The following is a 14,567-nucleotide window of genomic DNA, read 5'->3' on the forward strand; positions in this document are numbered from 1 at the left end:
AACAGCCCACATCTCTCTCTCTCTCTCTCTCTCTCTCTCTCTCTCTCTCTCTCTCTCTCTCTCTCTTTATAATAATTTTTATTAAGTTTTCCATATTTAACATAATCACATTCTATTACATACTTCTGTAACCTAAAACATTGCTCTAACTGAGCATCAACCTCCTTCCCTCCCTCTTTCTGACTTCCGAACATCTTTACTAAATTCTTAGCATTTCTATAACCACTTTTTTACCTTCTATCTTCTTTTTATATTTCACCTCATTATATGCAATCAGTTTCTTATATTCACATTACAAAACATTTCAACTCAAACCTACAAACGTTTTCAGATGTTTACAATGTTCTTTCATATAAAATATAAATTTGCTCCAGTCCTTTTGAAACAGTTCGTTGCGCTGATTCCGGATCTTCCCTGTCAACTTTGCCAACTCTATGTATTCCATCATCTTGATCTGCCGTTCTTCCAATTCAGCATGTTCATGGGCAAAAAGATTGCCCATTACCCACAGGAGACCACTTTAACCACTATTTCCTCTCAAGCTTTTCTGCTTTAGCCTTAAAAGTAATGCTGCCTCTGGTGTTCAGAAAGTGTGCCTGGGAATTAAAATCCTTCACTGCACTAGGCAATGCTTTGAAGAAAGATCCCGCTCGAGTGCTTCCATTTCTCAGCCTCTACAACTGTCTCCAGTACCTTCTTTGCAAATACAAAACGCTTGCAAAATGACTGTTATCAGCTGTGCAAATGCCACCTGTAAATTGCTGAAAGCTCATTCCCAACAGTGCATGTTTCCCCCCCAACTCTTCAATTTCAATCACTTGAACCCTGGTGTGCTCCTATATGTACATCTGAAATGTTGCTCTCTTTTTATGCTGCTGGATGGAAGGTTCTCTGAAATAGGAGAGCTTGCGCATTGCCTGAAAGCTGAGTTACATGGGGATATTGCTAAGACAGCAGCAACCCAGTATTCTCTGATGAGCCTTCCTCCTTGCTAATGGACCTGGCTCTGCTTGCTAGAGACACAAATACAACTGGGTGGTCTGGTTGCATGGAGCCCATATACTCAAGCAGCTGTTCTTGCATAGGTGGTCCTTTGCAGAAAACTGTGCTCAGTGCACCGATACCAGAAGGCAGGACTAGCACTGTGGTATGACAAATGTGGTCCCACTCAAATCATGAGTAGCCAAAATATTTCTGATGCTTTGGTGTATGTATTTCTTATTTATAAAAATTTTTATTGGTTTTTCACAATTTATATAAACACAAACAATACACAAAACAAACAAACAAACACATAAACAAATATGTATAATTTCAAATCCTTTTTTTCTTAAACCTTACTTCACCGACTTCCCCATACCACCCCTTTCTGCATCCCATTTTCCAAATTTGTTTCAGCAAATCCTCCCCCTTAAGTTTATCTAATTTTCCCTTGTTCTTTTCTTTTACTTAATATTTTGCAGCTGTAATCCCCTTTTTTCTATAACCTCAACATTTTAGCACTCAATAATTTTACAATATTTCTCAAGATAAGTTTTAAATTTCTTCCAATCTTCTTCCGCTGTCTCTTTCCCTTGGTCTCGGATTCTGCCAGTCATTTCAGCCAATCCCATATAATCTATCACCTTCATCTGCCATTCTTCCAGAGTGGGTAGATCCTGTGTCTTCCAATACTTGGTGTATGTATTTCTTAAGGCATTGTGGATTGTGCTGTATATGCTGTATGTCACCATGAGTGGGGATCTTATTGTGGTACACAGATTTTAAAATATAAATAGCTCCAGAAAGATACCGGTACCTTTTTAAAAAAACAAACAAACCCCTGAACACTCGCCTTTTCTGTTGTTGCTTGTCAGACCCCACCTTGTGTGAATAAGAAGGGGCTTAATGGAAAAGTCTGAAAGGGATTTTGCTCAAGTGTCTGTTAATATTGCTGATCCTAGTTGTATAATTAGTGTGATGTTTTTGTTAATCTTGCTTTAATGTTTTAATCAGAGTTAGGGTGTTGTTTGTTTCCCAGAGGTGCATCACATTTTGGAGCAAGGTGGAGAAGAATCAGAGGAGCAGTCAAATTGCAACGTCTGCACAGCTCTTAATTAATTTCTTGTTTTTAATGGGGATTACAAGAAATGCCATATTTTCAGAGCATAGGCGTTAGCCAATTTCAGTGTGAAATAAAAAAAATGTGTACCTCAAAGGGTTGGAAACTGAGGGTGTTTTGTAATGGCAAACCAATGGAATGTATAAACATTTAAAGAGTGAATAGGAAAAGAAAATGCCAGAGGGAAGAGTTTATATGCCATGTCCCATCTGTTTCTTGGGATAATCTCATAAGCAGGAGGTACCCAGGGTAACCTAATACAGGAAAACCATGAGCAGGTAGGTCATCCGGGGTCTTGAATTTGCAGCAATCTGGTGATGACACGTATGTTTTTTAAATTATGGAGCCATTTTTTACCATTTGCATAATACCTGTGCCGCAATCCAGAGACAGTATTAATTCCCAAATCCTATTTAGATCAAGGCCGATTAATGGATTTCAGCACAACCTTCTTTCAACTGGGCCCATGGAGCCATATCCAACTTCCTCCTTTCATGATCACCAAGAGCCCTTGTGCTAAACGGAAGTTGCACTAGTGAAAGTTTGTATGTGCAACAACTGGTTCATGTTGCACAGCAATCTTTAAAAATGCATTTGTGTTTTCCCTTGCACAGTAGCTGATTCTTGCTGTGCAATCTGTTGCACGGCAGTCTTCAACAGTATTTCTGTTTTCCCTTGTTTTCCCTTGTTGAACAACATTCCCCCTAGTGTAACAAGTATACCACTAAGTGACTTTAACTTAGCTCTACATGGGATACAACCCCCAGTCTCCATCCTTCTGCCTGTTTATAGAACGCACTGTATTTATACAATGCCATGTCTTTGGTCTGCCCAGGCTTCACCTTGGACGTCTAAAGCTCAAGGTTATGGTTGACAAAAGACATGGAATAATTTAATGCCGAATGCTAATCAGCTTGTTTTGTTTTGCTTCGTTCTTCTAGGGCATCAGCAGTCTGTTCAGCTCCCTTAAAGTAGTCAGGCTGCTCCGGCTTGGTCGCGTGGCTCGGAAACTGGACCACTACATTGAGTATGGAGCAGCTGTCTTGGTTCTGCTGGTGTGCGTCTTTGGTCTTGCAGCCCATTGGCTGGCCTGCATTTGGTACAGTATTGGGGACTATGAAGTTATCAATGAGGATAAAAACACAATACGGAACGAAAGTTGGCTCTACCAGCTGGGCGAATCCATAGGATCACCGTATCAGTTTAACAGGTCAGGAAGTGGAAAATGGGAAGGAGGGCCAAGCAAGGATTCTGTTTATATCTCATCGTTATACTTTACAATGACTAGTCTCACCAGTGTTGGATTTGGGAACATTGCACCAACCACGGATGGAGAGAAGATCTTTGCTGTTGCTATGATGATGATCGGCTGTAAGTATTACTGGATTAATTTCTACTATACAGTGTTTCAGACTGCAATATTCAATATGCTTGAAATAATGAGCAAGTCAAAGGATTTCTTAAGGATGCAGAGATTGACTTTGTGATGAACTGAGTCTATTGGCTAGAGCGTGGTGCTGATAATGCCAAGGTTGCAAGTTTTATGCCTGCATTGGACGGATGCATATTCTGGCATGGCAGGGGGTTGGACTAGATGATCCTTGGGGTCCCTTCCAATGCTATGATTCTATCATCACCTTCATAGATCCAGCTCCCAACTTTTTGCCATTAGTAACAGTTCCCCCTCCTTATTGGTTCTTTAGGGTGATTTTGAAGGGAACAGCCAGAGTGGTATAGTGTAGGGTTGCCATATTTCAAAAAGTAAAATTCCCAACACCCACTTTTTTTAAGGAAGACCCCCAAATTGTTTGAGCTTTTTTTTAAAAAAAGGAAACCACCAAAATTGTTGGGCTTTTTGGGGGGAATAAAAAAATAGAGAGTTTAAGCTTTTGGAGCTGTTTCCATCACGTTGCCATCCCCACCCCCTATTTTTACACCCTAAAACGAAGGCATGTCAGGAATTTTCTAGATTCTAGATAGATATTTTCTAGATACTAGAATGGCAAGTTCTGGTTCAAATCCCCCCTCAACTGTGAAGCTCACTGGGTGACCCTGAGCTGCTGACTCACTCTCAACCTAACCTACCTCTCGGGGTTGTTGTGGGGATAAAATGGGGAGAAGGAGAAGCCTGTAGGCCACCTCAGACTCCCCAGAGGAAAGGTGGAATATGAATGTAATGAAAGAATAAATATATAGTGGTACCTCGGGTTACATACGCTTCAGGTTACATACGCTTCAGGTTACATACACTTCAGGTTACAGACTCCGCTAACCCAGAAATAGTACCTCGGGTTAAGAACTTTGCTTCAGGATGAGAATAGAAATCATGCTTCGGCAGCGCAGTGGCAGCGAGAGGCCCCATTAGCTAAAGTGGTTCTTCAGGTTAAGAACTCCAGAATTCCGGAACGAATTAAGTACGTAACCAAAGGGACCACTGTATACTTCTCTACATGGTGAATGTACCAGCAATCAAAATTAGTACTCATCTAAGTCATTGTCAAGTAAAAAAAGGTTATGTGGCTTGGCCATAACATGGATATTTTAGCGGAGAACACTTTGCCCCTTTTACATTTTTGTTGGTAAAATCGTCGTAGACACATAATCAAACCAAAGGTAAACTCTTTACCATACCATAGATTTCAGCTGTTGAACACATGCTTAAATCTAATTGAAATCAGTGGAGCATCAAAGTGCTTGAAAAGCGACCTATTGTTTAGTGCAGAATAAGGAGAAATCACAATGGGAGGAATTCAAAATCATGTTTTTTCTGATCATTCTAGGAGTGCAAGCGTTTCTGCTTGCCAGGTGGAAGCTGTCCCCTTTCCCCTCCTCTCTGTTTTTTGGGTGAGGCGGGGGAATGCTGGAGGAGGGGGGGGGGAGAAGCCCTATTGCACTCATGAGAGCCCTGGTGCTGCTTCTGATGGCCCAGAGGATTAGCTAGATCTGACTCAATTCAATCAAAATGTTGGGTTTTTGTTGTATCTAGTGATATCAGGTTGCATAGTTTTCAGTGCAATCCCATACACATTTTACTCAGAATAATCTCACTGAGTTCAGTGGGGTTTACTCAGTGTATAGGATTGCTTAGAAATAACAGTACAGTGGTACCTCAGGTTACATACACTTTATGTTACATATGCTTCAGGTTACAGACTCTGCTAACTCAGAAATATTACCTCGGGTTAAGAACTTTGCTTCAGGATGAGAACAGAAATTGTGCTCCAGCGGCGTAGAAGCAGCAGGAGGCCCCATTAGCTAAAGTGGTGCTTCAGGTTAAGAACAGTTTCAGGTTAAGAACAGACCTCCAGAACGAATTATGTTCTTAACCTGAGGTACCACTGTACTTTAATTAAACTACTTACTGTAGCCACTATATAAACCTTAGAGCTCCTAGTTACCTGGTTTGATTGTTTCTCTCCTATATATAACCCTATGGAAATACCAGTGGCGTAGCGTGGGGGGTGCAGGGGGGGGGCCGGCCGCACCGGGCGCAACATCTGGGGGTTAGGGTCAGGGGGCGCAAATCCACGGGTTAGGGGGCGCAAATCCACGGGTTAGGGGGTGCAAATTACTTGCCTTGCCCCGGGTGCTGACAACCCACGCTACGCCACTGGGAAATACACAGAAAAGTGACAGGTTGGTTTCCTCATTTTATGGACGGAGATGATTTGTATTTTTTAAAAGTATGGAAGGAATGCAACATCTCGCTAAGGCCATGGTTTTCAAAGGTAGTGTGCTACAGTGATGTGGCAGGAGAGTATGGCATGTGTGGCTGGAAGGTTCAAGGACCATGAATGAAATATTTAAACCTTCCAGTGTAGTGCAGTGTAGTATCATATATTTATTTTTAATTTGTGGAATAAACTTGGTGTGGCATGAGCAAATTTTTATTCTGAAAGTGTGGCCCAGAGAAAAAAGTTTGAGAGCCACTATGCTAATGTGATCGCTCTTGCAGGGAAAGCATTTTGGCTTGCCAAAAATAACAGTATCTCCTCTTTCCCCCATATTCTGTTCTGGGGGGTGTCTCCTGACAACTTTGTGTGTGCACAGAAGGTGCTGGGGCAGGAGAGGGGAGGAAGCCCCGTTGTGCAAGCGGAAGTCCTCGCGCATGGCTTCTGTTGATGGGATTCATTCATTGAAATGCGTCCTAAATTTCAACCTCCGTCTTTGAATGTGTTAAGTTGTGGGCGAACATATCAGACGACACAGCGATTCTTCCAAAGAAGCTCTTTATTTGTAAGCTGGAACAGAACTGAACTGAGGAGCTCAGTCAGCCTGCTTATATAGAGCTCCACTAGAATGCAACAGTAACCATTTTCTGTAACTAGCCAATCACTGAACGTCACTTTCGATCCTTCATTTGCATAACTATCTACAGTATCCCCCTGCTGGCCCAGGGTGAGAACTTCAGTACATAACAGAATGTCAAAACAATGATGGTAGAAGTTAGGGCTTACATACTAAAAATGGGTTTCTGTAGTGCTCCCTTGAGAACACACCTTTGCTCAACAAACAGTGTCGTAGAAAACAACCAGGAACACATGCGTCTCAATCAATAAATGTGCTTGTTTTAAAACGTAATCATTGTGCCCTTTTGATTCTCTGTTTCCAACGTTCCGTGTCTGACAACCCTATACTGTATAAAACTCAGACTTTAAATGGGAGTAGTCAAGAGAAACAGCACAACTTCAATTACTTCACTGGAGTCAAGAAGATGCAAAATGCAGGCATGGTTAGATTTATTCGAGAAGGAGTTACTGCTTCTAACTTAAGAAGGAGATTTGAAGGGCTCCGTATAATGAAATGCGGACAGTAAAAGACTGTAATGTCACATAAGATGTTCTCAGTGGAATCAAGGCAGACAAAGAATAAAAATTCATATTTTTTTTTCTTTTTGCTTGTGTGTGTTTAAGGAATACTTGAGTGTAGAACTGAAATGAAAGGTACATGACTGAACCAAAGACTATAAAATGTTAAGAGAAATGGTTTGGTTGAGATGCATGTACTCAAAGCATTATGACATTTCTGGCTTGGAAAAAAAAGACTTCTTTATTGAGAGGGCTAAACAATGGATGTACCGTGTTGATAAAACAGCATAAAAGCATTTGGCAAATTACCTATAGTAAATACAGCAAATGGCTTTCTGCTGCAAACTGATTTGGATCATCAAGCCTATGACTCACTAAGAAAGAGAAGGGGGGGGCATTAGCAGATAATACCAGAAACCTCTTGAAAGAGATTACACTGAGAATTAACTTGATGCTTGAGATGCTTTGAGAGTGGAACAGAGGAAAGAAGTTTCTTGACTGCTGAAGGGAAATAATGTTCGCTGAAAGGAAAGTTGACAGTTACTTTCTGTAGAGTGAAGGGTATTTTTGTGTGTGTGTGTACCTAAGCTTGTGCTCCCATGGGGGTTCCCATAAGCAACTCATGTGGCAAATATTGTGGGTTAAGCAGGGATAAGCCAGGCACCCTCACATGGAGAACGCTTATTTGCTGGTTATGTGCCTGATAGGAATGGTCCCTTGTTGTTCCGTCACTGGTCACCAGGTTTGTTTGTCCAGTGAATGCACAAGTCCATTTGTAAAGTAAGTGTAATGCTGAAAATATTTCTAATCTGCTCTCAAGTGAAGACATTTGTCCATTTGCTTTGGTCTGCTTCTCTGGAAGTCATGCTGTGCTGATGAGGATGCACCTTATGATGAAACATTTCAAGTAAATGAGACCATGGGCCTCATCCAGAACTAGCCCACTCATGAGGCAAGGTGAGCCAAAGCCTCAGGTGGCAGGATCAACAGGGCAGCAGAGCCCGATGTAGATAATAATAATAATAATAATAATAATAATAATAATAATAATAATAATTTATTTATACCCCCGCTCATCTGGCTGGGTTTCCCCAGCCACACTTGTTCCTGATATAGATCTTCATTCACCCCTTCCTCCCTGGCAAGGAAGGGCAGTGGCGTAGCGTGGGGGGTGCAGGGGGGGCCGGCCGCACCGGGCGCAACACCTGGGGGTTAGGGTTAGGGGGCGCAAATCCACGGGTTAGGGGGCGCAAATCCACAGGTTAGGGGGCGCAAATTACTTGCCTTGCCCCGGGTGCTGACAACCCACGCTACGCCACTGAGGAAGGGGATGCCGTTTTGTGGTTTGCCTCAGGTGCCAAAATGTCTTGGGCCAGCCCTGGGCTCATCTGATGTGCTGCAGTTGCTCATGTCAAATAAATGGAAAGAAGAACTTCGTCACCTAGAATGTGATCCCATGAACACACCAGGTTTGTATGAGGGATGAAACTGCAATGGGAAGAACAAACAAACAAACATTTGAATGGAAGCTGTGAGTAGCCAACACGGCACACTCCAGAAGTTTTGGACCAGAAGTACTGTCAGCCATAGCAGGCTAGATCTGTTCCAGCGTTTCCATGAACTTTTATACAACATGATCCTCAGGGTTCTGCCCAGCTCTACATTTCTATGATGGGGAGCTGGCCATACTTTAAGGTGATTATGTGGTACTGAATTGCACTTCTCTTAAAACTTTAGTGCTAAATTTAGAATGAATACAATAGGCATCATTTCTATTCAGTTTTACCGTTTAGTGTGTGCTAATAAGGCTTTTGATTTGCCATTTTCCTAACAGACTCCAGCAAAGTGCATGGCATGTGATCTGAGATGAAACTGACATAAGATGTTAGGCGGTAATTGTACAATCCCTTTTTTATGTTAATTCCTTATATTGCTTCACCAAAAGGGCTGGAGATAATCAGCAAACTGTATTTGCTGATGTTGATTGAGCTGATTTTTGTGAAATTGGTAAAAGGCGAAAGACTTATATGATCTGAGGAGAAACCAGAGTATTGAGCTCTGAAAAATAGTTGTTTTCTCTGCTTTTAAATGTGAGTTTCCTCAAATACCCTCTAGTCTGCATGCATTCTACTTGAAATAAGAAAAATAAATTTGGCTGTAATCCTGTGCACATTGACATGGAAGTGGCACATGGAGCACAAGAGTGTAAGCCTAATAATAACTACTAGAAGTCCTATTGAATTGAAGCAAGTGTCATTGGAATCATAGTCTAAAACACACAGTATAATGCATTTCACCCATATATTCAAATGCATGGGACTGTGTTGTCAATATTTATTAAGAGTGATTATGGTGATTATAGAGACTAGGGCCCTGCGGGACTTGACATCTTTCTGCAGGGCCTGCAAGACAGAGCTGTTCCACTTGGCCTTTGGCCGAGGCACAGTCTGACCCCCTCCTTTGGTAATCCTCATAGAACTCTAGCCCAATGGCTGCCATTAATTTGATTCTGAATTGATTTTATAATGAATTAATTTTAGACTGTATTTCTATTAATTGATTGTGATTTTATGTAAACTGTTACTTTTACTGTTGTTGGCCGCTCTGAGTCTGGCTTCGGCTGGGGAGGGCGAGATATAAATAAATTATTATTATTGTTAATCACAATAATTTCAAACATATTATAGGGTTCCCTCACATAGTTTGTCTGTTACTAGAGCACCACTTTAGGGCTTCAGTAGGAACAGCAGCAAAGGGAGATGAGTAGAAGGACGCAAGACTTCTAGCAATGTACAAATATGTGCTCACTGACATTAAACAGTGAGTCCCAGTGTTAAAGTACTCAGTCCTGATAAAGTCAGCCATGACTGTGTGCCATTAAAACCAGTGGAACAATCAGCTTAGATCCACAATATTTAATGAGAACTAGTCATGACTAACTTCATCTAGATCTGGGCCAGATTATTTAAAGAACATCTGTTGTAGTTGTTTCCTTCTGATAACAGAAGAGATATAGAAACTCTTGTGGCCTGAAGAGAGGACCTCCCTGGTTTCTCTTAAGGCAGAGCTGTCCAAACTGTGTGTCGTGACACATTAGCGTGTCGGCTGCGGTGGAAAGGTGTGTGATGCGATGTGTGTCCGTATCTCTTATAAGGGGTTAGTTTAACCTCCAGTTTGCTAGTAAAACTGAGTTACTGTGTTGCAAAATGAGGCATGTCTAAAAAGTGTCTTACGTGTTGATTTGAAGCAGAGTCCCGTGCCCAGCGGAAGGATGAGGAGTACGTGCTGCATACTCTATATTGCTTTATTTACAGTCCAAAGCTGGTATATTACAGAAAGACATCTTGCCTCTGCCGGAGCAGAAAAATGCATCCTCTCTCCTCAACAGCTTGGAGAGAATCACACAGTGAAAAACAGGAAACCAGTGTACGTCACATCCAGCTTCCCTTTCCCGTGAGAAACTCCAACAGTACAGACTGTGGAATGTAAACACCTGTCTCGTGACAAGCCCTTTCGCTGCACAGTGAAGGAAAGCAGAAACCAACATCCTCCCCCTTTCTGTGAACATCACTGGGCAGCGTGTTCGTACAATATCAGTACAAACCCAACTTCTGCACATAGGTACAGTGTTGATCCCTTGATATAATCTTGGACAATACATCAGCATGAATTTCATTACTTGGCATATAGGACACCGTTACGAGTCCCTTCTGAATACATTCCCTAGCATGCTGCAACTTTAATTGCAAGTGCTTCGTGCTTTGCTTACAACCTTCAGACTTCAGCAAAGCCAAACATGCTTTGTTGTCCTGGTAAACCTGGATTGGACATTTGACAGGAATTTTCATATCTTTGCACAATTGTATTAACCATTCACAATCCTTAAGTGAATAAGACAGTGCATTCAGTTCAGCTTCACAAGTACTTAAGCTAACTGTTGTTTGCTTCTTGAATGACCAATCAAACAGACCCTGATTGTACATGTAGCAAACTCCAGACGTACTTTTCCTGTCTGTAGTGTCACTTCCAAAACTTGCATCTGCAAATATCTCAAGACCACCAGACTTCTGATTGTTAAGTCTCAGTCTGTAATGCATAGTGCCTTTCAAATACCGCGCTATGCGTTTCAGAGCTTTCCAATCCTTGACACTAGGATTGTTGACTTGTCTGCTTAGCAAATTACAGCTAACAGCAATGTCTGGTCTTGAACATCTGGCAATGAAGTTTAGCTTGCCTAGCACACTTCTGTACAGTGTAGTGTCAGAAAATGCTTCTTCAGTGTCATCTACCTGATAACCTGTTGTCATCGGTGTGTCTACAGGGTTAGCATCCATCAGGTTTAGTTTGCTTAACACATCAGCAATTTTCCGTGACTGGTGTACTAGAATGTTACCATCTTGATCTTTCTCTATTTCCAGAGATAGGTAGTTGTTTACCTCACCAAGATCTTTCATGTCAAAGTGCTCTTTCAGTTGAGCTAGGGCGTTATTGTACATTGCGACATCTTTCCAAAAGAATAATAAATCATCAACATAAAACAAACAGTACAGTTTCTTTTGCCCCTCCTCTTTGACAAATACACATGGATCAGCTTTCCCTTGCTGAAAACCTAGAGAAAACAATACTTCAGTGAGTTTTGTGTGCCAACACCGTGCACTTTGTTTGAGACCATAAAGGGACTTCTTCAGAGCACAAACAAATCCCTGTTTTACTTGTACGCCATCAGGTGGAAGCATATAAAGTGATTCATCTAGAGATCCGTACAGAAAAGCTGTATTAATATCATGGTGACTAATTTGTAGATTTTCCTCTGCAGCTAGCTTGAGCATAAGCCTAATGCTCTCATATCTCACTGTGGGTGAGTAGGTCTCGTGATAGTCTTCACCTGGTACCTGTGCAAAACCTCTGGCTACCAATCTGGCTTTGTGTCTGACTATCTTGCCATTTTGATCTGTCTTCGCTTTGAAGACCCATTTGCTTCCAAGCAGTTTCATTCCTGGAACTACTGGAACTAGCTCCCATGTTTTGTTCCTTTCTAAGGAATCAAGCTCAGCCTTCATGGCATTTAACCATGGCTCAGCTTCCTTTGAATCCAAACCCTGGATTTCTTGGAAACTTGAAGGTTCAAATACCTTCTTGGATCTTTTAACAGCTGTTACTGCTATCGTAGCAAACTCGTCAGCAAATCTCTTTGGAGGTTTGCCTTTTGTAGCTCTCTGTGACCTACGAATTAGCCTTAAGTCTTCAACACTCTCCTCTTCCTTCTTAGGAGAAAAACGACCTATTGTGAACAATGGTTCCTCCAATTCTTGATCAGAGCTTTCAGAGGGTCGCATAGAGGCTTTCGCACTCTTGAAATCCTCTGAATCACCCGATTCAGTTTCAGATTCAGACTCAGAACCTTCATCAGTGGGTGTGGGTTGTTGTGGTTGCTTTTTACTATCCTCAGTCTCATCACCGTCATCAGGATAACATTGGAAAATTCCCACATTCTCCCCCCACTTTGCATTGTACTCAACACTTCTCGTGAGCTTAATTGTCTTAGAGTCAGTCATCATTATTCTGTAAGACCCTTTCTGATAACCTAGAAAGATACCATGCAATCCACGCTTGTCTAACTTGGAGTTTTGTGGTGAGCGAACCCACATGTCCGAACCAAAAATTTTCATGTGTTTGATGTATGGCTTCTTGCCAAACATCTTCTCATAGGGGGTACAACCAATCGCTGAAGATAACCTGCGATTGTAACTGTAAACAAAACAAGAGAGAGCTTCGGCCCAATAACTCTCTGGAAGATTGGCATCATGCAGCAAGGTTTTTAACCCTTGAAGCAATGTCTGATTTGCCCGTTCCGCAAGTCCATTCTGCCATGGCGAGCGAGGACTAGACAAATCGTGTTGAATTCCTTTCTCAGTCAGAAAAGCTTCAAACTGCTGAGAAGTGAATTCTCCCCCGCGATCAGTGAAAAGAATTTTTATCTTCTTACCATGCACATTTTCCAACCAAGCACAGAATTCCTTGAACCTAGGAAAAGCCTCTGATTTCTGCTTGAGATTGTACACAAAAATATATCTAGAAAATGCATCAATGAGAACCATGAAGTACCTATTTCCACCCAAAGAGGGCGCTAGTGGTCCAACCAAATCAGCATGAACAACCTGGTATGGTTCCGTAGCTTGCCTACTAGACACCTTACCTTTCGCAGCCTTTTTCACCTTGTTTGCTGCGCATGCTTTACACTTCATGTGGTACCTGCAGGGTTTAATAGTCATACCTTCAACCAAGGCAGGCATTTTAGATACTGCCTCAAAATGCAAATGACCAAATTTTCTATGAAAATCATGAATACATCCTGCATGCAAACTTTTGTTAGAACCTGCAATGCAACAAGTGTCATCCTTTTCAACATCATCATAATACAAAACAAACAAACGATCAACATATTCAGCATGCAATACATAATCATTTTTCTTTGTGATGATGCACTTCTTGTTCTTGAAGGACACGTCAATGTTCCGCTCATTCAGCTGTCCAACGCTGAGCAGATTATGTTTGGCGTCTGGCACATAAAGCACATTCTGTATCGATAAGTCCAAACTGTGAAGAACAACAGTTCCGTAGCCTTTACTGGGAATAGTGTGGTCATCCGCCTGGTGAATCGCACCTTCCTGCGGTGTAAAAGACACAAACAGTCTCTTATCGTTGCACATGTGGTGAGTTGCTGCTGAATCAATAACGAAGAAAGATCTAGACGTCTTCTGGACCTCTGCAACCTTAGGAGTGAAGCGTGAAACCATAGCCTTGTGCTGCGTTGTCCTGGACACCGGACCTTTGCCTTTGCCTCGGCCTTTTCCACGCAATGAGCTTTCGCTGCGCTGCTCTGTCTTGGCCCTGGGATATCTGCATTCCCTCTTCATATGGCCTAGACATCCACAAGAGTAGCATTTCACTGCCTTCATAGCTTTAGCGCCATCTGGTGGTTCCACTGCACTAAGGGATGACGTCTGTGAAGACTCCCCTTTGCCCATGCAGCTAGCACCCCGGCGATCCGCTTCATTTAATATCACGGCAGTAACAAAGTCCACTGTCAGCTGAGCGGTTGGCTGCACAGCAATCTGGGTTGCAACAGACTCCCAACCTGAACCCAAAGATTGTAGTATCATGAAAGAATACACAGCCTCTGGAAAGTTGAGTCCTCTCTGTTGCAGCTCATGTCTCAGATTTTGCATCTCCATCAGATATAAACGCACATCTCCACCTTCAGCAAGAGCTATGCCATGCAGCTTGGCATAATAGTACATTGAGGAACCAGCTTCTGTCCTCAAGTGAGCCTCTCTTAAAGTGTCCCAAATTTCTCTGGCTGAGGTCTTATCACGCAATAGACAGAGCTCTTCTGGGGATACTATCAATGTAAGCGTTCCCCTAGCTTTCGAATCTTTAGCTTCCCATGCATCTGTAACTGGAACTGGGGGGGTTTCTGTAATCACCTCAAACAAACCCTCTTTCCGCAGAATTGCCTCTGCATACAGAACCCAGTCGGCATAATTTTTCTTGTTGAGCTTAGGAATCCCACAAGCATCCTGAAGGGCCATCATGACTCTGGCATTAGCCTTCAGCGTCATATATGCTGCTTTAAATCTTGCTGCGTCACTGCTGCA

General features: G+C 42.2%; 1 protein-coding gene across 4 annotated transcripts in view; it reads left to right on the plus strand.

Moving 5' to 3' along the window:
* Positions 1-14,567, plus strand: part of KCNH1 (potassium voltage-gated channel subfamily H member 1) — a 249,115-nt gene that overhangs the window by 72,483 nt on the left and 162,065 nt on the right. For all 4 annotated transcript variants that reach the window (XM_081185983.1, XM_081185984.1, XM_081185985.1 and 1 more), the window contains exon 7: positions 3,043-3,472. In XM_081185983.1, the coding sequence (XP_081042109.1) occupies positions 3,043-3,472 (430 nt within the window). The remainder of the gene's footprint in view (positions 1-3,042; positions 3,473-14,567) is intronic.

The sequence above is a fragment of the Podarcis bocagei genome (assembly GCF_964188305.1).
Source record: "Podarcis bocagei genome assembly, chromosome: 3".
NCBI classification, from domain to species: domain Eukaryota; kingdom Metazoa; phylum Chordata; class Lepidosauria; order Squamata; family Lacertidae; genus Podarcis; species Podarcis bocagei.